General features: G+C 40.3%; 1 protein-coding gene across 2 annotated transcripts in view; it reads left to right on the forward strand.

Moving 5' to 3' along the window:
• Positions 1–23,812, forward strand: part of Adamts12 (ADAM metallopeptidase with thrombospondin type 1 motif, 12) — a 294,742-nt gene that overhangs the window by 189,170 nt on the left and 81,760 nt on the right. For both annotated transcript variants that reach the window (XM_039101948.2, NM_001106420.4), the window contains exons 13-14: positions 6,853–6,986; positions 21,707–21,827. In XM_039101948.2, coding sequence (XP_038957876.1) covers positions 6,853–6,986; positions 21,707–21,827 — 255 coding nt within the window. The remainder of the gene's footprint in view (positions 1–6,852; positions 6,987–21,706; positions 21,828–23,812) is intronic.

A 23,812-nucleotide genomic window follows, 5' to 3' on the forward strand; every position in this document is an offset into this window, starting at 1 on the left:
AAAGGTCAACAGAGAGAACTGTAGCACCAGGGTTTCTCAGTTGTAGAAGACACTTACACTGACTCGTTCAAGCCGACTACTAAATTGTAAAGTCTGGATATGTCCAGTCTTCCCTGTGGGAGATGAACATGACATTCTTCAAACATGGGGGCTGGTTTTCAATAACTGGGCCATGGAGGAATTTAGACACTCAGTAAATATTCCAAAGAGGTGGAATGGGAGTAACTTCAAAGGAGCCTTCCATGGAAGTAGCTAATGAGTTTATGTATAATAGATCTTTCTGTGAAGGAAACAAAAAAGGAAGGCAGTTTAGAAGGTCATTCCATATTGAGAGAAGAGTTCAAAAAAGATAGTCAGAATGTCTTCATCAGAAATTAATGCCAAACCTGAGATCAACATTTCATATGTGCAACATAGGACCAGGTTATAAAGTAAAATCAAAGATCTAAGGGATGCATGTCAAGGGATGGAGGCGTAGCTGAACTGGAGAATGTAATGGTAGCTGTTGTGGTAAATGTTATTGGGAGTTTCTACTCACCTGAGATTATTTAATTCCCAAATAAGAGACACAAACCTCTATGTTTATAAGTCTTAAAAGCACATCAACTCTCTATGCTCTTTTGTCTTCTTCTCTGTCAATAACTTGCCATGAAAGCCTGGGCTGTTTCTACCTCGACGGGCCAGCCCTCATGGCCATGCTCTCACAATCCACCTAGTCCATGGTGTCCCTCCCTATTCTCCTCTCTCCTCTTCCTCATGGTCTGTCCCAGACCCCAAGCCCAGGGAACCAAAACCCCACCTTGAGAAGTTAGTTTGATCATATAATCAAACTACAATATAAATCTCCATCCATCCCATTAGAAAGGACACCTTGCCATAGTAAGTTGTGAGGGTTCTGTAACCAGCAGATTTATGTAGTCAACACATTTATTGGCTATACAAGTAGAAGTTTTGACTGGAGACATTTCTGTCTCCCAGTTTCAGAGCTGTTCCCGAGAAACGCCTTCTTACCTGTTTCGGTCTTGATGTGTTTCTTGCTTGTAGTCCAGAATTTCAGGAGGTCTTCCTCTGTCAAATCTGACTTTTATAATTTCGAATGGAATAGAAACCTTTTTCTCCTTTTCCGTTGACATAAACATAAACCCTCTCTTCCAACCTAACATATCCTTTGTCCAGCAGTTTGAAGTCACTAAAAGTATAGACCAATCTAGCAGCCCCATTTCTAGCTAGGTCTGCTCCATTTTGACCTCTCTCAAAGAGGATGTATAATACCCCCCTTACCATTGAACATGTAATTATATTCACTTCGATAAGGTAAAACATGATAGTGTGTTGTACAAATATTCTCGACAATGACATATATTTATTATTATTTATTGAGACAGGGTTTCTCTGTGTAGCCTAGGATGTCCTGGATTTGCTCTGTAGATTAGGCTAGCCTTCAACTTACAAGGAACCTATCTTCTCTGTCTTTCCCTTCCAAATGCTGAGATCAAAGGCATGAGGTTATTTGTTCAATGTTTATGTACCCTTGAAAACATTTATATCAATTTTTGTCTTTTCATTTCCTTCCAGATTATTATCTATGTGGATTTATTTATTCTACCTCTTTTCTCTCTCACTATCCTTCTCTATATTCAACTTTCCCTTTCCGTCTAGTGCATAAGAATATCCCTAAGCAAGACTGCATTTGCTCAGAGATCTTGTCCCAGACCATGTGCCACATGCCCAGCTGAGTTGTCACCAGTTCCCCCATGGGAGCCCACATGCAAGGAGGCTGATTTCTCAGAGCAGTGTGAAATCCTATTTCATGTTAGGTTTCAATGTTGACCAAAGAATGAAAACAGAAAATTTGCCTAACTTAAGGGTATTTGAGGCAAGGGAATTAAAAAGAATAGCTAACCTAACTTTTATGTGATTATTAGATTCTTGAAATGCCAGTGTGCTGAGACTCATGAGTCACAGACGCAAGAACCTGACAGTTGGCTGTCAGGACGATTATAATCAAAGCTGTGGAAAGAAAAGCTCCATAGAGATTTGCCAACTTTGAGTCTTCAAAGCATCTCGATAGCTATCATTTTTCCTTCCCTGGTTCTTGCTGGATGGGGTGAGACAATTGATTATTGCTGCAACTGAGACATCTTATTATATAACAAATGACTAAGGTACATCTAGGCAGTGCCATCTATATCTATGTCCTGCATATTTGTACTGTGTTGGAGCTATTGGGGTCACTGATTTTATGGACCCCTAGGACTAACATATTAAAACAGCTCCATTAGTGTAATAGGGACACAATTTCCATACCCTCGCCCTCACCCATCACCACCTTACACTACATACAATATAAAATATACATACTTGTATGTAGTATACATGAATATTTATACTGTATATGTATATAGTATACATGCATGTATGTATGTATGTGTATGTATGTATGTATGTGTATATGTATGTAATGAATGCTTTTAGGTCAAATAACTTGAGTAGGAATAAAAAGGGTTATTTCAACTTGGATTGTCATAGATATATAAGCAATTCTCATGTGCCTACTGTTTGCCCAGATGGCTGTAGGTACTAAATGAATGAGTCATTAAAGTCATAAAAGTTGACAAAGCTTCCATGTGATTTGGGGTGACTGGCTTTTATCACTGGGATTGAAATATGCTGATGGATGCACTAGCCACTTATCTGGGATCGAAGCATCGGTCATCTGGTCATCTAGCCTAATGGTTTCTCCATTACCTGTGACTTACTCTCTCAACTGAATAATTGCTGTCTCCCCCAACCCACATAAAAGACATCCAAACTTTTCCTCATCTTATTTTTATCTTTCACTTCAAGTTTGGCATTTCTACATCTAATGATCACTTCTTAAAGATTATTTCCCTCAAATGTTGAGCCATCCTGTTTTAGAAGGATCAAAAGTGTAACCTTTGATTCAATAATTACATTCCATTACCTGAGCTTTTCTTTGGGAGAGCAGATGAATCACACAGTTTGAAGATAAGTTCGTCTATAAAAACAAATCTTATTTATTTATTTTTTGTATCTAACAATCACTCTTAGGATCATTGCCAAAACGTATTGAGTGATTGCATTTCTGCAGAACCAAATTCAAACTTTGGCTCAGTAAATTCACTCAGTCACCTGAGCTTGCTGATAAGGTTAGCCAGATAGCACGAGGGACAGAAGTCATCTGTAACTTGTTTTTAGTGCTTTCACTCAGCCAAATTATAAGTGCTTCTGAAAGCGATAGTGAAACATCACATGACTCTGACAAACATGCAACAGGGCAAGTGAATAATGTGAGACAATGACAATATTCAACACTCAAGGTTTAGAATCTGTGAGGTTGACATCTGTGTCCTTGAATCTCGGCTACACTTGAAGACCATCCATTGTCACCCTTGCCTCTTTATTTAGAATGCCATGTCATGGGATAAGGATATCTACGGACTCCCTCAAATTACCATGAAAGAAAGGCTAGAAAAGATGAGGACAGACACATGGAACTTTTGACTCAGCATTGCAAATTGTTTAAGGGGCACTAAGCCTTCCATTTACGCTTCCTTCTTCAATCAGGGTTCTCTCTAGTCTAAAGTATATATAAACTCTGAAAGGATAAAAGCAGTTGGTCTAGTGAAGTGGAAAGGAGAGTAGAGTGGGAGAGGTTACAGTGGGAAGCAGCAGAGATAAAGAGTGAAGTGGAGAAAAGGGGACAGGAAAATCTACTACGACACACCTGGTTTGGAAATGCCATAATGTTATATAGTAGGCTATATCCTAATTTAAAGATAAATAAATTTAAAAACTCAGTAGCTGGCCTACATGCTACCTGCTTTTTTTTGCCACAAATAACAATGGATATTTTTGAGATTTCACAACCACACACTTAAACTCAACAGACATTTGTGTTTTGTATATGCAGCACACTTCATGTATGTTCATATAGTCCAACTTTAAAAACTGTATCAATTCCATACTGGAAAAGCAGAATGCAGGGACGTTTGGAAATAAGGACCTCTCAGCATGGAGATGTGTTGTGATTATCATGCAATAAAGGAGAGTGCTCAAGCTCTATTGTTTCAGAGCTGAGACATTATTTTGGAAAGGAAGGAATATATATGTTTTATAAGCTGTTAATGTCCACAGTCAAATGAAAAAGAAACAAATTTCATTACATCATCATACATACTCTATTTCCAAGAAGTAACCATTGTTAATAGCGCATTTCTGTCTGCACAAGAGTTGATTGTCCTTGTCAATTCTGTAACATTCTTGATTCTCTAGGCATTGATTGTGTAATGAAAGTTCACATATTCCTCTCAGATAAATGCACAGCATCTCATTATAGAAATGCAATTTTAGTTAATTTGTGCGTTTCTCTCTGGATAAACATTCCATTGCTCAATGGATGTTCTTGACTTCTCTCGCCAAGGATAATATTTATTTTTGTGACCACCTGAGTTAATGTCTCATGATTAAAATGACACTGTGTTGATCTGTACAGAAGATTTCCGCTAACAATATTGATCATGCCAATGCATTTAATTGGCCACAATGAATTAAATTCTCTTGCAGTAGTTGCTCAATAATAATCACTCTCTGCCAGCAGTTAATGCTCTAATGCTTACAATCACACTATCTTTTTAACAGCCCGCTCTGTGAAGACTAAATTCAGTACTTTGAGTTGGGGATCAAATTTGTATAATAATGGTTCAAGTCCAGAGTTTTGTGAAGGAGATCCCCAAGCCTGAACTTCTTTCTGCATTTTATTGAGCATATACTCCTTCCCACACTCTACTGGCAATAACTGATCAGTAGCTGGCAGGACCTGAATGTCCCTGAGAAGATTGCTCCTGGGGACACTGTCCAGCCACAGCCTTAGAACTGTAAACAGAAGGACTTCTGCAGCTAAAACATGACCAGAGCATCATTGAATGAAGGTCCACAGTTACAGTAAAACAAAGTGTGGAGATACTTGCTGTCTGAGCAAGATCTATCTTCCTTATGCTAAATGGACAAGACGTCAGTGACTTAGAAAATAGGAAAACAAAGTATGAACTAAATGCACGCTTGGCTGGTAATGAATAATCTAAAGAGAGATGTTGTGTTTGTTTGTAGTAAGACCCGAGCAGCAGTTACCAATCTCTTGACAATTTGAAGAAACTGAAATGAAAAGCATAAAATGTCAAGTCTACTTTTAATGAACTTCAGAAATCCTTAAGCCAATGATGAGGTTATGGAAATGATGATAATTATTCGTTGAGCTCCTATTGTATATAACACACACATACATATAATATATAATATATATTCTAATGATGACAATCATTTGTTGAGCTATTGTATATATACTGCAATAAGATATAACACTCAAAATAAAACATTCAAAAGAAAAATACCATTTCATATATATATACATACACACACACACACACACACACATATATCTAGATTGGACATAGGAATAGACATTCTCATCCCTAGGAAAGCATAATTACTCCCATGTGGCTGCCCCTATGTGCTTCTACTCCAGTTTGGTCATTAGTAGTGCTAGTCTCTACTTCTATTCTCTGGATTTTTGCAAAGCAATCTCTTTGACATATTCTGACTTTGTCTATCTTTTTAAATACCGTGACATCAGTTTGTATTGTTTATTTACATAACCCCAGCCTTTAAGCTTTATATAGATGTATCTGATGTCTTTGTCCAATTTGTCCAAACTACTAAGTATTTAGTGTTCAGATGCTTAGCTTCAGATATCTGTGCTTGAGTTGTACGCTTTAATTTTTGTCACATAGGTCACCACATCCTTAAACCAACACACTAGGTGTGTTTTGCATCTGGTGTGTTCATCCATTCAGAGTAAGTCTGGTCTCAGCCACAAGAAGCCAACAAATGCCCATAACACACAGATCTAAGAGAGCTCTCAAAAGAATTTCTAATGACAGTCTCGAGTCACCTAAAGTAAATTCTCGGCTTGGAGTATAGCTTCATGGTATAGCTTAGCATGTGAGAGGCATTGAATTCAATTCCTAGTACTGCAATAAGATATAACACTCAAAATAAAACATTCAAAAGAAAAATACCGTTTCACATGTTAATCATTAAAAAACTGAGGCAGTTATATTTTAAAAGTCATTGTCCTTCTGAGTATCATGTATGCATCTGTAGGTGGATCCATTTAATTACACGTTCCTGCCTTCATTCTCAAGGGAATGAAATCCTGAACCTCAGAATGACTTCTAAGTGGGACCCAAGTTAGAGGGATAGGTTCCTGTGCTGATCAGATGGAGTTCCAATTTGGCAGTTCTCATACTCTTTGCTTCTATATCCTCCTATGTAGTTGTCTATTTGTGTCTAAGCACTTCTTGGAGTTGGGGAAAATAGGTCTACTTTAGGGAATGTGTTAAGATGGTGGTGATGATGCTGGTGCCTTGACAAAGGACTGCCTTTATCCTAGAATCAGTTTGCCTGCTACAGACAGCTTGGATCCACTTGCTTGGATCCTGTGTTATCACTTACCATTATTGATTTGATAGATAATACTACACGCTCTAGGCTTTATTATTTTTAGGTGCACAGTTCAGTGTAGGGTTGAAAGCTCTTCTCATTTACAACAGAAGGCATATAGTCTTTTCATCCAACCTTACAAATGTAATCCATTATAAAAGTTTTATTGACAAAAAGAGGAACAAAAAGGTCTACATTTTATCATTTGTCTCAGAAAGGCACAGAAGGGTTCGTAAATGATATTTGTAGGTCAGGAGTCCAGAGGAATCTGGGGGAAGGGTTGAAACTACAGAGTTAAGTCAAAAGGATTCATCTGTTTTCTCATTTCAGCACATCCTTGTGAGCTGTACTGCAGACCCATAGATGAACAGTTTTCTGAGAGAATGCTGGAAGCCGTCATTGATGGCACCCCGTGCTTTGAAGGTGGCAACAGCAGAAATGTCTGTATTAATGGCATATGTAAGGTATTGGGTATGTTTCCTTAATCTACAACTTTACAAAATGATGTCTTTTACTTTTTTTTAAAGTATTTTTGGATACTTTATGTATTTACATGTCAAATGTTATCCCCTTCACCCCTCCCATACTCCATCCCCCTGCTTCTGTGAGAATGATCCCATCCAACCACTCCAGCTTCAACACCCTGGTATTACCCTACATTGGGGAAACAAGCCTTCACAGGACCAAGAGATTTTTCTCCTGTTGATGCTGGACAATGCCATCCTCTGATCCATATGTGGATCATGGGTCCCTACATATGTATTCATTGGTTGGTGGTTTGATTGGCCAATACCGTTGTTCTTCCTATGGTGTTGCAAACTCCTTCTGCTCCTTCAGTCTTTTCTCTAAATCCTCGACTGGGGTCCCCTTGTTCAGTTCAATGGTTACCTGCAACCATCCTCATCTGTATAATTAGGGCTCTGGCAGAGCCTCTCAGGAGCACCCATATCTGGCATCACCAATAGTGACTATATTTGGTGGCAGCATATGAATTGGCTCCCGGGGGTGGGGGGGAAGTCTCTGGATGACTACTCTTCAGTCCCTGCTCCTCTCTTTGTCCTTGTATTTCCTCCTCTGAGTATTTTGTTCTCCCTTCTAAGAAGGAATGAAACATCCACATTTTGGTCTTCCTTCTTCTTGGGTTTCATATGATTGGTCTGTCACTTTTTTCTTAGGTATTCCAATCTTTGTGGCTAATGTCCACTTATCAGTGAATGCATTCCATTTGTGTTCTTTTGTGATTGGGTTACCTCACTCAGGATGATATTTTCTAGTTCCATTCATTTGCCTAAGAGCTTCATGTAGTCATTGTTTTCAATAGCTGAATAGTATCTCACTGTGTAAATGTACTACATGTTCTATATCCATTTCTCTTTTGAAAGACATCTGGGTTCTTTCCAGCTTCTGGCTATTAAGTAAGGCTGCTATGAACAGAGTGGAGCATGTATCCTTATTATATGTTAGAACATCTTTTGGGTTTATGCCCAGGAGTAGTATAGTTGGGTCCTCTGGTAATACTATGTCCAATTTTCTGAGGAACCACCAGACTGATTTTCAAAGTGGTTACACTAGCTTGCAATCCCATCAACAATGGAGGAGTGTTCCTCTTTCTCCAGAACCTAGCCAGCATCTACTGTCACCTGAGTTTTTGATCTTAGCCATTCTGACTGGTGTGAGGTGGAATCTCAGGGTTGTTTTGATTTGCATTTCCTTGATGACTAAGGATGTTGACGATTTTTTTTAGGTGCTTCTTGGTCATTTGATATTCCTCAGTTGAAAATTCTTTGTTTAGTTCTGTCCCCCATTTTTTTATTGTGATTATTTGATTAGTATAGGATTTATAAAGAACTTTGCCCGATCTGTGGGTTGCCATTTGGTCCTATTGACAGTGTCCTTTGCCTTACAGAAGTTTTGCGATTTTATGAGGTCCCATTTGTCAATTCTTGATACTAGAGCATAACCCATTGCTGTTCTGTTCAGGAAAATTTCCCCTGTGCCTATGTGTTCATAGTTCTTCCCCACTTTCTCTTCTATTAGTTTCAGTGTATCTGGCTTTATGTGGAGGTCTTTGATCCACTTGGACTTCAGCTTTGTACATGGAGATAAGAATGGGTCAATTTGCATTCTTCTATGTGCTGAGCTCCAGTTCAACTAGCACCATTTGTTGAAAATGCTGTATTTTTTTCATTGAATAATTTTAGTTCCTTTGTCAAAGATCAAGTAGCCATAAGTCTGTGGGTTCAATTCTGGGTCTTCAATTCTATTCCATTGATCTACCTGCCGGTCTCTGTACGAATACCATGCAGTTTGTATCATGGTTGCTCTGTAATACAGCTTGAATTCAGGGATGAAGATACCCCAGAAGTTCTTTTATTGTTGAGAATAATTTTAGCTGGAGTTTTTTCCTTTTCCAAATGAGTTTGTAAATTGTTCTTTAATTTTCTTGTTAATATTTACTGGTCCTTTAAGTTGGGTATCTTCGTCCTCTTCTATACTTATTATTCTTAGGTTAGGTCTTCTCATTATTTCCTGGATGTTTTGGGTTAGGAGCTTTTTGCATTTTTTGCATTTTCTTTGACTATTGTGTCAATGTTTTCTAAGGAATCTTCTGCCCCTCAAATTCTCTCTTCAATCTGTATTCTATTGGTGGTGCTTGTGCTTGTGGCTCCTGATCTCTTTCCTAGGTTTTCTATTTCCAAGGTTGTATCCCTTTGTGATTTCTTTATTGTTTCTATTCCCATTTTTAGATCCTGGATGGTTTTGTTCAATTCCTTCACCTGTTTGGTTGTGTTTTCCTGTAATTCTTTAAGGGATTTTTGTGTTTCCTCTTTAAGGGCTTCTACTTATTTACCTATGTTGTCCTGTATTTCTTTAAGGGAGTTATTTATGTCCTTCTTACAGTCCTCTGTTATCATCATGAGGTGTGATTTTTAAATCCAAATCGTGCTTTTCTGGTGTGTTAGGATATCCAATATTTGCTTTGGTGGAAGAATTGGATTCTGATGATGCCAAGTAGTCTTGGTTTCTGTTGCTTAGGTTCCTTTGCTTGCCTCTTGCTGTCTGGATATCTTTGATGTTAGTTGGTCTTGTTGTCTCTGACTAGAACTTGTCCCTCCTGTGTACCCATGAGCCTGTGAGCCTGTGATCTTTGGAGTGAGAGCGCTCCTAGCAGACCAGCTTTCTGCAGGCAGGTTTTGTGTCTGAGGGCTGTGGGAAACCCCAGGCTCTGGGCGCTGATGTCTTTTTCTTAATTTATGAAGTCAGATGTTCTACATTTATACTTTTATGGCATTTACTTGAATCTAATTGGTTTTTATTAATAAATAACCAGACACACAAGGAGATAACACCTCTCTCAGCACTCATTAAACCCAAAGTTTAGTCTGAATAACTTTTTTCACCTGATATTTAATTCACTGATGTCCTAATGATCACAATGATATAGCTTCACACACTGAGCAGAGAGAAACTGAAGAGTCCAATTGAAGGAGGCATTATAGGAAAAGGCAGCCTAGACTGCTTCATAATACTACATTTGAAAAAAACTGATCCTAACAATGCTTTCTATAAGGCCTCTTTGTTGTCAACAAAAGTGACTCAAAAAGAGAGAGTGTGACTGGTATCCTATTACTCAACTCAGTCTCTACCTATTTAGACCTGATTTGTAAAGGCTATTAAGACTACAGCCATTTTAAAATTTTTTTTTTTTTTTTTTTTTTTTGGAGCTGGGGACCGAACCCAGGGCCTTGCGCTTCCTAGGTAAGCGCTCTACCACTGAGCTAAATCCCCAGCCCCTTAAAAATTATTTCTTGTTGCTTGTATTTAATTTTGCAAGGAATGGGGAAATAATAAGTCTTGTGACCTAATGTCCAAGAATAAATCTGTTTAAAGAGGAGATGCTTTTAGTTAGGTAAAAGAAATTGGTACCATGACACAATGTCTTAGCGCTAATGGTCAAGTCCATGAATTCATTCAACACCGTCATTTATCATCTATATCATCTTGGGTGTCTTTCTTTTTAACAGAAGTGCTAGTAAATACAATAAATTCAATACATTTTATGTTACAAATATTTTAACTATGTTTTTCACTGGGAAAAGTGAAAAATTCTTGCATAAATGATTAGTGTCCCAAGAAGATATATTTCCCTCCTTGAAATTGCTTTTGCATTTACCTGAATGGAGACCAAAACACAGGAAGCAAGATGGTGATTTCCAGGTTCCAGTAAGCTAATAACAAGCTATGATCAGACTGTAATTTTAGAAACATTCTCCCAAAATTTTCTGTTAAACCAATTAATTTTCATGGAAGCCACAAAGAGCCCAAAACATGTTTCAGTTAAGATAATTCAGGACCAAATCTAAAGCCAGAAATCTAGTTAAAATAGATGTGCTGACTACATTTTAGAAGCATCAGGGAAGCTTTTTAAAGTTACTGATTTCTGGGCTTTATATCAAATCTGTTAATTCAGAATCCTGTGATAGAGACACTGATATGTTAAAAGCTCCCAGCTTCATTAGCATACACAGCCAGAACTGAGAACTGTAGTCACCAGAAAGGTAATGTGAAATCTGACTTTTAGACCTGAGTAATTTTGCATGTATAAAAATACCATTTTATTTTGCATATGAAAACCAATGTTTTGAGCAAAACATGAGGAGTCTTGGTTGTCTCTACTGAAATCAACTAAATTAACATAATAGAATAAGCCAAATTCTGTCAATTGGCTTTCTCTTCCTAAATGTCAGTCCTTTTGATGAACTATAACTGCCTACTTTATGTAGATCCACACTAAGTTTTTAATAGTCAAAAGCTTTGGTCCAATAAAATATAGCCTACATACAATTTATCCTCCCAAGATCTAGGTTGTAGTAGTAGTAGTAGTAGTAGTAGTAGTAGTAGTAGTAGTAGTAGTAGTAGTAGTAATAGTCGTCTCCTTACAAGTTACAAGTCTCCTTACAGATACAAACTGTAAGCCCTTGATTCTTATATAGCTATTGTGGGGCTTTCTTGAAGTTTAATTAAGACACAGAGCCATTTACATTTTTTAAAGCTGGGAGCCTTTTGCTGGGACAGTCTCTCAGCTATCTATCTAAATGTATCCTGACTTCTCCTCCATCCCATCTCTCCAAGTAGTTCTCACTGCCTGCTTCCAGCTCCCTCAGTTTCCCTACTACCACCTTCTGCATCTCTCTGAATCTTCCCAATCTCCACCAGCCTGAAAGTCCCACCTCTGTATTTCCTGCCCCAGCTTGGGCTGTCAGCTGTTTATTATGCAAAAAGCCACATTCTAGTCTGAACCAATCAGCAGCAGGAAGTCTCCTGTTCCGCCTCTTTGGGTTGCTCTTTGCCACCTAGGCCTGCTTGACCTTTACCTCAGTAGCTTGCTCTTTATTTTTATTCTTACTTTATTTTTCATTATTTTTTTAATTCACACTACAGCCCAGTCAAAGCCCCCCCCCCCCGCAGTCCTACCCAACAAATCCCTTTCCATAAAGCCCTTTGCTTCTACTCAGAGAAGGGGAAGCCACCCTTCCCGTTTTTCCCACCTCATGTACCACTTTACTCCAGGACTTCCGGTCCCAGCAGGGCCAAGCACCTCCAAGCACCTCCTCTCCGACTGAACCCCACACAGCCAGTCCAGGTAGAGGAACGAGATCTAATGGCAATCAACAGAGTCATAGACAGTCCAGTCCCACTCCATTTCTTAGAGGACCCCAGTGAAGACCAAGCTGCACATCTCCTACAAATGTGTGGGGGGCAGAAGGGCAGTAGGTCGAGCCCCTGAATGCTCTTTGGTTGGTGGTTCAGTATCCATGAGCCCCCATTGGCTCAGTCAACTCTGTAGGTCTGCCTGTGGTGTCCTTGACCCTTCCAGTTTGCTCAATCCTGTCCACCACTTTTCTACAAGACTCCTCAAGCTCCACCAATGTTTAGCTATTGGTCTCTACATCTGCTCCATCTGCTGCTAGATGAAGACGCTCAGGAGATCATTATGTTAGGTTTCTGTCTGCAAGCATACAATTATCAGTGTCAGGGATTAGCTCTCTCACATGGGAGGGGTCTCAGATTGAGCAAGTCATTGACTGTTCCCTCAATCTTGGCTCCCTCTTTATCAGTGCATCTTGTAGGTAGAATGAATTTTTGGTTGAAGGTTTTGTGGATGAGTTGATGTACCCCTCCTTCCACAAGAAGTCCTGCCTGGCTACAGGAGGTATCCCCTATGGGTAGGAATCTCAGCTAGGGTTTCTCCCCCATCCCAGGACTCCAGCTAGTTCCAGAAACAGTTTCCACTGATTTGCATTATCACACACAGCCCTCTCCCATCCTGTCCTCTCCCCACACCTGATCACCATCCCCATTCCCCTTCTCACACCCTTTCCACACCATTCCCTCTCTCCAATCCATCCAGATCTGATGGCTCTTTGTTTCCCCTTCTAAGTGAGATTCACATACCCTTCCTTGGGCCCTCCTTATTATCCAGTTTCTTAAAAAGCAACCTGCTTTTTAATATGATAATTTCTCAGAACAGCCATTTGGGCAGATGAGGAAAAACAAGCATTTTCATACAGAAAACCACCACTAGTCAATGACTAGAAATGCCAATACCAAAATCCTGACACCACAGAGCACAACACAGCAGTGGGCACAGCAGTTAACAATTGATAATAAAGGGACACATCTTCATACAATACAGGGGATGGCAAGCCATTCCAACATAAAGCAGGAAACACCAAGTCACCATTTCAAAATTAGCTTTGCCACCAAGAAGTCCCAATTCAAGCTCTGGGAACAAAGTCATTCATGAGCAGGTGGCTACAATGTGGCTGAAGACTCTGACAAAGATTTTTCTGGAATCTTTCAACCTGTTAGTATCCTCAAGGCAGGTGGTCTGAGGATGCCTTTCCCACTGACAGGGGAGGGGACGGTCCCCTAGAGATCTCCTGTGAGAGTGTCATGAAACAAAGTATAAAGTAACCTTGGGAGAGGGGAAGATGTAGTATGAGGTGCAGAAGGGCACAGTGAGCCTGGAGGGACAGCAATGGGTGGAGACAGGAGTAGGGTGGGGACATGGATCCTACAATAATGTTCTGGCTCTACGTTTACAGCAGTGCTGAGCTATCAAAGAGTTAAGGCAGAAGAGCTTCAGATATGACCAGGGAAACTACTTAGTTTTTGAACTATTTCTACAACTAAAACAGGAAAAATGAAACTATATTGTAGGGCTATTATAAAGTGTTCAATGACTTAAGACAAAAAGAAATATTGCCTGAGGATTCTAGGAGCTAGAAGTCTGAAACAAAGTGTAGATATCTATCGCCAAGTTCTCTCTGAAGGCTTCAGTCCAGACTCTTTCTTTTGATGTCCAAAACATCTGATGATCACTGACAGCCCACGTCAGTTCTAACTTGTAGCTCCCTCATCCTGCTTTCTGTTTCCATCTTCACTAGAACTGTCTTCACCCCGTGTGCTGTCTGCAGCACTCTCCATCAAGGCACCAGTGTTTGGGTTTAGAGCCAGTGTGATGTGGAATGGCCGCTTTCTCTTTTGATAGCTCTGCAATGATTCTCTCTCTCCCATAAATTCACATTCACAGCTACCAGAGATAAAGATTGCAACATGTGCAAGTGGGGGGGGCATTATTTAATATTCAGCAAGAATCAACCTTGAGAACTTAAGGCGAGGGAAGCTTTATGTTGTTGTTCTTTTCATTAAGTGAAATATCATGCACCTCTTCTCCACTAAGCAAGCTCTGTTCATACTCACATTTTCATTGGCTGGGAACAAAATCATCTTAGAATAAGCATCTTTCTAGTCTCTACATTTTCCCAAGAACTTTGAAAAAGAATAGTGGTATTGACAGTGGCTTATGTTGAAGTACCAGTTGGTATTTAAGCTATAGATTATTTGAAATTTTGCAAAGCAAAATAATATTATATTAATATTATTATTTTATAATATAATAAAATAATATTATGAAGAAAAAGAAAATGGGTAGGTTGCTATTAGTTGCTAGTACATGGAAGACTAAACATCTGGTGAATTAGGAACCTATTCTTCCCAATTAATAACCAGGATAATGCTTTTGCCTTACAATTCTTCCAGCTCAAGGCCTGACAGAAAAGGGGATTTAAGTGGTTCTGGTTGATTTTTAAGGGCACTGCCCACCAGGGTGCATATCTATTCCCCAGTAATAGCACTAGAGAAAGGCCATCATGAAGTCATGATGCATGTTTGCTCGTAGCAGCATAGCCACTTCTGATTCCACAAAAAGGCCAAACAACAGTGGACCCTGTGGCAAACACATGCTGTCAGACTCAAATCTATTTCTTTCTCTTCAGAGCCCCCCTTTGCCTATATGCAACAGGGAGAACTCATGTTAGATGGAGACTACCTTCAATTTTTAGCTCATAGAGAAGCAAATTGGGGATAGGGGAGAGTTCTTGTCTGCTTTCTGTTGTTGTGATAAACACCATGACTAAACAGAACTTGGGGAGGAAAAGATTTATTTCAGCTTAGAAGTTACAAACGAAACCAAAACAAGGCAGGAGCAGGCTTGCTCCCTGAATCTCATGCTTAGCTAACATTTTCTACAACCCCTAGTACCATAAGGGATAACTTTACCCTCACTGGTCTGGGCCCTCCTACATCAATTGGCAATGGAGAAAATGCCCCACAGATGTGCCCTCAAGTCAATCTGATGAGAAGAGTCCTCAAAGTGATACTCCTTCAGATAACTCTGGGCTGGGTTGAGTAGACATCTGAAGCTAACTAAAAAAGTAAGGTTCCCTCAGTAATCTATTTAATGTACCATAACATAGCATAATATACTAAGAAAATATGCAGGTCTCATGACTACAACTCTTGCCCTCTAGTCATGTAAACTGGTATTTGTTGTGTTTTATTAAAAATAATAATAATAAGGGAAAAGCCAAGAATGTGTTTGGTGGAAGTGCACTAAGGGGTAGGGGAAGGGGGTACCTCTGTGGGCCCATGCTGAGGCAACCCTTCACCCTGAGAGACCATCCACACAATGGTATAGTATAGAATAAAGTTTATTCGGGACACAGTGAGGAGAGTGGAGAGGGTATAAGAGACAAAGAAAGAAAGAAAGAAAGAAAGAAAGAAAGAAAGAAAGAAAGAAAGAGAGAGAGAGAGAGAGAGAGAGAGAAAGAAAGAAAGGAAGGAAGAAAGGAAGAAAGAAAGAGAAAGACAGACAGACAGACAGACAGACAGAGTGTAGAGTAGAGGCTGGCCTTGAGCATGTGGAGAGAGGGGAGAGGGAAATGGGGAGAGAGAGGATAGGGAGCAGGAGCAAGAACAAGAGAGCAAAAGAGTGAGGAGGGGCAAGGAGCCCCTCTTATAGTGAGTCAGGCACACCTGATTGGTGCCAGATAACTGCGAGGCGGAGCCTGGACTAAATGCCAACAGCATTGATGGGGATACATGGCCACCTACTCAAGTAGAAACACATGGACTTGAGGCATTTGTATATAATTTTTGGCTTGTCTTACTTTATTATTCACATTAGGAGTATTTCTTCTGGTGGAAATTTTTTTTAAAAAAATTAAAATTAACATGTCTCAGTATATGTTTTCTTGGCTCACTCCAAGTCAGTGGAAGAATGAAGGTCACTGGGAATATGCTTTATAAAGGTCAGCTTATAAGAGATTGCACAAGGTTGGCATAAGCATATCGCTTGTGTGAGAGTTGGCATTTTATTTCTAGCCACGGCAAACATCTATGTCAAACACTCTTCTATCTGTTGTGACTTGTATAATTAAGTTTTGATTTTCTGAAGATCTCTTAGTGATTTTTGTTCCTCAACTAAATCAAGCAGCAAATAGTCTTTGCACCAACAAGACAATTGGAGTTGGTTAACTTGAGGATTCGATGTCAGTGAGTTGTCTCAAGGCTTAGCTGGCCAAGGGTATAAAGCCTCAAACCTTCCAGTAGATCTGGGGTGGATTTAAAATTAGAAAGAAAACTACCTGTGAGAAGAAAAATATTCTATCTAAACACAGTCCTTAGACCCCACATGAAAGAAAGTATAGAGTATGGCATAGTGCTCCTCATACTGTCATGAGAGAAAGCCTGAATCAGAGACGCTTATTTGAAGTTCACGTTTCACAAATTTTCAAACTTAATGGCCTGATTTGGGGCTACAAAAATCCTCAGGTTTCTTCAGACCCATTTCCATCCTGGGGATTTTAGAACAAGAAAGGTTTGACAATGTTAACAAAATAAATGTGAAACAGAGGGAAGATGGTTCCAAAGGATTACTGTGCAGAACACGGAATGAACTGCATAAAGAGTACAGGAGAAAAATTGAGTTAATCAATAGGAGGAACAGTTATTATCCCTCCAAAGCTGGGTGGAGGGACACAAAATATGTCTGATACCACTGAGGGTAAGAAGCATGGGTCATGGCCTGTGGGGGGGGGTGGGGGAAAGCAGGACTAGGGTCTGATGATGGTTCTCAAGGTTAAAGATTTCATGCATCCAATGGTTCCTGGTTTTCCTGATACCCTGTGTCAAGAACCAGAAAGAATATCTGTAGTAAGGTGGGAGGGATTGTGCAACTACATCACCCTGGGGACGTCAGCAGAGGAGTATAAATGAGCCTATCCACACAGACTTGCAGCTACACGAACTCCAGCTCCAGATGGTTGGTCCAAAAATGGTTTTTGTACTTGAGTGTTTCAAAACTGTGCTCCATTCTAACTCTGACCAAGGGAAACCTGAAGCTTCAGTAACTGTGTACTTCCCTCCCTTCCAAACAAGTGCAGCTACTCCTTGTCTCCATAGGTACTGTAGTCAAGGATTCAATGAACCTTACATCAAGAATATTTGGGGAAAAGTATCTGTAATAAACATGTAGGCACCTTTTATTTGTTACTACTTCCTGGAAAATACAGTATAACAACTATATGGCATCTACATTGTATTGGATATTTTAAATTTTATTCTTTTGTCGAAAATAGATTCTTTTCTCATACATTATATCCTGATTATAGTTGCCCCTCCCTCCATGGCTCCCAGTTTCTTCCCACCTCCCCTCCCTTCCATATGCACTCCATTTCCGTATGCACTCTCTTTCTGTCTCTCATTACAAAAGAACAGGCTTCTAAGCGTAACAACCAAACATAAAATATAAAATATAGTAAGACGAAGCAAAAACTATATCAAAGTTGGACAAGGCAATGCAACAGGGGAAAAAGAGTCTGAAGAGAAGGCACAAGACTCAAAGACCCACTTGTTCTCCCAGACAGAAATCCCATTAAAAATCCTAGTTAATAGGATAGATAGATATGTAATATAGATATAGATTAGATTAGATATAGATTAGATAGGTAGATTGAGAGAGATAGAGAGAGAGAAAGAGGTAGATAACCATGTATGTATAGCAAAATGTCATTAGGATTCATTTTATTAATTTTTTTCCAGATCAGTAGTGTTTTTGTTTTGTCCTAGGTCTCTGAGCTATCTAGTCTCTAGTAATTGGTTATTCAAGCAGTGTCAGGTATGAGATCCTTCTCTTGGAGTGGGACTTAAGTCAAATCAGACATTGGTTGGCTAATCCTACAAGTTCTGGACCACCATTGCCCTAACGTATTTTATGAGTAGAACAAACTGTACGTCAAAGGTTCTGCGGCCAGCATTATGCCCACCTTTCTCTTTTGGTAGACTTCAGCGTACATTCCTACACCAAAGATGCTAGGATGTAGGAGTGAGCACTCCATGTAGGCACCAGCTTAATGTCTCCATGTTCAAGTGGTTGTCTGGGTTCTGTCCTTGGCAATGGGGCCCTGCTGTAGGTTTGCAGAGAGAAAACTTTTGTCTTAGCGACAATTTGTGTTGATTGGAAATTTCCATGTGACTCCACTTGGCTAATAACTCAATTTAATGCAAACCAATCCCTTAATGGAAATCCTTGCCTGGAGACAAGAAATGGCCGGTTGAGACTCCATATCACCCATTACTAGGAGTTCTACATTCTAGAAAATTTCCATTGTACATGATTCCACCCCACCACACAGGCATCCCCCCAATTCCAGCCCTCTCTCCCTCCACCATATCTCCTTACTCCCAACCGGATCCACTAGTTCCCATCCTCGCCCACCCCAAGACAGTCCACAAGGTCTATGAGAGCTTTATCTTTGCCTAACTGTGTGGGTCTAGGAATTGTAGCATGGTTATCACTTACTTAACAACTAATATTCCCTTACTTTTTTGATGAATAAAAATTCTAATATTCCCTTATAAGTGAGTACATACCATATTTATCATTCTGGGTCTGGGTTACCTCATTGAGGATGATTTTTTTTCTGGTTCCATTGATTTGCCTGCAAATTTCATGATGTCGCAGTTCTTAACAGCTGAGTAATACTCCACTGTGGGAATGCACCACATTTTATTATCTGTCTGGTTTTTTTTTGTTGTTGTTGTTTTGTTGTTGTTGTTGTTGTTGTTGTTGTACATCTGGGTTGTTCCCAGTTTCTGGCTATGATGAATAAAGCTCTGATGAACATGGCTAAGCAGGTGTCCTTGTGGTAGGATGGAGCATGCTTTGGACATATACCCAAGAGTAGTATAGCTAGAACTCAAGGTAGATGGGTCCCATCTTTCTGAGGAACTACCATGTTGATTTCCATAATGGCTGTCCAAGTTCCTACAGCAATGGAAGAGTGTCTCCCATGCTCCCATCCTCACCAGCATCAGGTGTAATTCTAACAGGCCAGCCTTTACATGTTACCTGCTTTTCCCCCTTGCACTTTTAATATTCTTTCTTTGTTCTGCATATTTAGTGTTTTGATTATTATGTGGTGAGAGGACATCTATTGGATGTTCGGTATGCTTCTTGAACTTTTATAGGCATCTTCTTTAGGTTAGAAATTTGTTCTTTTATGATTTTGCTGAAAACATTTTCTGGGCCTTTAGATTTGGTCTTTTCATAGTGTCCCATATTTCCTTGGTGTTTTATGTCAGGAGGGTTTTAGATTTAACATTCTTGACCAATGTATCCATTCCTTCTATTATATCTTCAGTGCCTGAGATCCTTTCTACCATCTTTTAGATTTTGTTGGTAAAGCTCACGTCTGTAGTTTCTGTTCAAATTTCTAAATTTTTACTTTACAGAATCCCTTCAGTTTGTGTTTCCTTACTGATTCTATTTCCAGTGTCAGATCTTGAACAGTTTCAATTATTTCTTACACTCTGTGTTTCTGTTTTCCCGGATTTCTTTAAAGTGTTAATTCATTTCCTCCTTAAAGACCTCTATCATAATCATAAAGGCAGTTTTAAGGTCTTTTTTTGTGTTTCAGGTTGTTTGACTAGTCAGGGCCTGCTGTGGTAGGATAGCTGGGCTCCAGCAGAGACAGATTGCCTTGGCTGTTATTAATTGTGTGGTTTTTAAAAAATTATTTATTTTATTTATTTATATCCCAAATATTGCCCCCTCCCAGCCCCCCCTCCCAGAGTCCTTCACTTCATCCCTCCTCCCCTTCACCACTGAGAGGTGAAGTCCCCCTCACCCTTCCCTAGGCCATCAAGTCTTTCCAGGATTAGGCACATCTCTCTCCCACGGAGGTCTTCCACTACTGCATATGTGCTAGGGGCCTTGGACCAGCCCATGTATGCTCTTTGGTTGGTGCCTCAGTCTCTAGGAACTCTGAGGGGGTCTGGATCGGTTGATACTGTTGTTCTCCCTGTGGGGTTGTGTTCCCTTCAGCTCCTTCGATCCTTCCCCTAACTCTTCTATAGAGGTCCCTGACCTCAGCCCAATGGTTAGCTGCAAGTACCTGCTTCTGTCTCAGTCAGCTATTGGTAGAGCCTCTCAGAGGACAGCTGTGCTATGCTCCTGTTTGCAAGCATAACATGGCATGAGTAATAGGGTTGGGGTTTGGTGCCCACCCACAGGATGGATCCCAAGTTGGGCACATCACAGGTTGGCCATTCCTTCCATCTTCGTCCATGTTTGTCCCTGAATTTCTCTTAGACGGGAACCATTTGAGTCAAAAATTTTGAAGGTGGGTTGGGTGTCTGGGTTGGGGCTCATTACAGGTCTAGGTGCGATTTCTGGGTTTGGCTTTGTCGGGTGGATATTTTGTTCCTTGACTTCTGTTCCTCTATGGATTTTCAGAGAATATGATGGCTATGTGTTGCTTGTTTTTCTGGCCTGTTCAGCTGGTGTGTTTAAAGGGAGTACCTTCTTGTGTTGGAGGCTAGGATACTAGGATGAGTTCTGGAAAGGAAGTTTGGAAAATGGCTCTGGGACCAGAGAGGAAAGGGAGATCATGGCAGGTTTCTAGCTACAGGGCTGGACATGAGCCTGGGGAGATTGGATCTCAGGAGCAGTAGAAGAGTTGAGGGCCTACCTTCAGCCTACTTGTTGTCCTGGAGCAACCCTTGGGTTACCAGAAAGTTGGTGTCTGAGGCAAAGCAACAAGTTTGGAAAGGGGGGTTAGCATAGGATGGTCTGTGGGATCCACAGGAGTTGTGGATAGGCTGCGGCTGATGTTTTGTTTTAGCACTGGTGCCTAAACCTGGAAATTGTCCCAAGGGGCAGAGGGAAAAAGGGAGAAGGTCTTTGGGTACTCCACTTAGTTTTCTGGCAAACAGGCATGCCCTGTGGTTAACAAGGGTACCTGCTAGAGTTGGGGTTGGGACACAGCAACAAGTGAGAAGAGGGAGGTTAGGAGGGAATAGTCTGTGGGATCCACAGGTGGTGTGGTCAGGGCTCATTAATGCCTATAGCTGGTGTTCTGTTGCAGCCCTAAGGATGAGACTGGGAGATGGCATCTCGGGGGAACAGAGAGAGAGGAGAGTTCCAGAAGTAGTTTTCTGGTAGATGTGGCCTCTAGGTATTAGAGTTAATTATCCTAGAGATGAAGTAAAGAATATAAGGTGTGCACAGGTTATATGCAAACATTATGCCCTTTATCTAAAGCATCTGAGTATCTAAAAGTGTTTATTGTCCTGAAGTAATTCTCCCATGGCTGAGGAGGGATGATTTTATTTCTTGTATCAATCATAGGGTGCTTTGGTAATCCCTGTGCTTGTCACCAGGACAAGGAAACAAACACTCAGACTATGAGTAATAAAGTGGGAAAGAAGTCACAGGTAGAGGCAGGTATAATGTCTTCTAGCTATGTCATTCATCCCAGTCTGGTCTTCCTTGCAGAGGGTTGGCTGTGACTATGAGATTGATTCCAATGCTACAGAGGATCGCTGTGGCGTGTGCCTTGGAGATGGCTCTGCCTGCCAGACTGTGAAGAAGGTGTTTAGACAGAAGGAAGGATCCGGTAAGAGACAACCCCAAGTAACTGAAGTATCAAGGGACACTGGAGAAACAAACAAACAAGCAAATAAACAAACAAAAAACAAACAAACAAAATTAATTTTCTTGTTTTAAAAGTATCTTGTAAAAATTCAAGGAATCAGTTCCCTTTGGTAGTTAGAGGGACTACTGTTACTAAAAAAATACAGGGAAGTGTCACACTAATCTAAAAAGGCTGGTGGCTGTTAAGAGTAGTCCTTAGGAGGGCATTCTACTTGAGAACATACATCATAAGAGGAACAGGATAAAGACAATGACACTGAAATACACCAAGAACCAGGGAGAGATAAGTTCACATACACAGAAGATGGCGGCTCTGTGTATGAGGACAGAGAAGCCAGCAATATGGGGGAAGGCAGAAGTACTGAGGTGTACCTTCAAGGTCAAAGGAGAGGCAAGACAGAGTTGTTCACATCTGTAGCCTGTGCACCCAACACAGTGGTCTCTTACGAGTCTCAGGAGGGCTCTTCTACCTAACATCCTGCCTTTACCCATGTTTCACTATTCCTTTCCTGTATTCAGAGTTCTTTGTGCAGTCCTTTGAACTACCAGTGAGCTAGGAGAGTGTGGTGAGACTCTACGCGACTTTAAAACCACCTATGACCATGAAGGTTTACCTCTGTCAGCAGGAATCCTCATGATAACTGCGTACCAGTCATGATCTCTAGCTTCTAAAGTCCTAAGTTAAGATGAAGATAACTCGGGGTTATTTAATTAAGCCTCTGCAGATAGACTCTGGAACAAGAATTCAGATATAAATAATTATTTAGGGGATAGGAGAATCGGGGAACATCAGGGAAGGGAAGGCCCTCCAAAGAAGGGACAGGTCACCAAGCTGTGCTCAGACATAGTACATGGCACATTTGCCTTTCCCACCTGTAGAGTGTTGAAGTGGATGATTCACGGATCAGGGTGTGGTGGTGGGAATTAATTCTCAGGGTTTTGGATCCACATCCTGGATAAGAAAGAAGCATTGTCAGCTGCCTAAAAGTAATATCAGAATTGGAAATGATAGTCAACGTCAGATATAAAAGGAGATTGGTTTCTAGGTCCTAAACATCAACCCCCCCCCATCTTGTATATGTAAACTACTCAGGATGAAGTGCTTAAATGTGATCCCAAGAGAACTGAGTGTTTTCTTCAGTTGATTACATGAACCATTGCCCCATAGTAAACATAGTAGCAGATAGTCCAAATTCGCCTAAGTTCTATCCTTATTTTTTCAATTTTGACTGTTGACCTATTAATGTCAAATTGTAAAATGATTCTTTCCCTCCCTTTAAGTATTACCATGGGTAGACTGCACCTCCTGTCTTCGCTGATAGCTTTATATAATGAAACACATCTTTTTAATTACTTGCTGGGGGTGCAAATGATAATCCAGTATGTGTTAAAGTTATAATTAAGCTCATGTGGTGGCAGTATTTTTTTTATCTAAACAAAGGCATTTTGTAGATATTTTCTATTATTTAGAAATGGTCTTATTAACCTAAACTATAAAAACTCAAACTAAAATCATGTTTCTTTTAACATCAGGTTCATTTCTCCATAAAGATCTGTAGCTTTGGTCTTGGCTATGCTATGGTCTCTTACCTGTCTCCCATCTCACATGATGACTTGAGTTGTCATTCTTAAACTTTCTCTATTTAATCTTCTAATATACTAGTGAATTAGACTTCTTCCGCTGTTGCTTTATTGTATTGTTTGTTTTTCTTCTTCCCTAGTCTCTTGGAGATGACAAAGGGGTAAGGGGCAGCAATAGATTGGCCTGTCCTCCTGGCCACATGTTATCGCTGAGCATTTGATATCTCTCTGAGCCTGTGTGTTAAGTTCTCTCTCTTCCATTTGTTGCTTGAAATGCTTGGGGGGTATTTGGCGCCCTTGAATCAGTGGCAGCTTCACAGTGCCTGGTCCTACGGGTTTCTCATAGACTTGCTCCCCAGTGCACCG

The sequence above is a fragment of the Rattus norvegicus genome, chromosome 2 (assembly GCF_036323735.1).
Source record: "Rattus norvegicus strain BN/NHsdMcwi chromosome 2, GRCr8, whole genome shotgun sequence".
In the NCBI taxonomy this organism is placed as follows: Eukaryota; Metazoa; Chordata; class Mammalia; order Rodentia; family Muridae; genus Rattus; species Rattus norvegicus.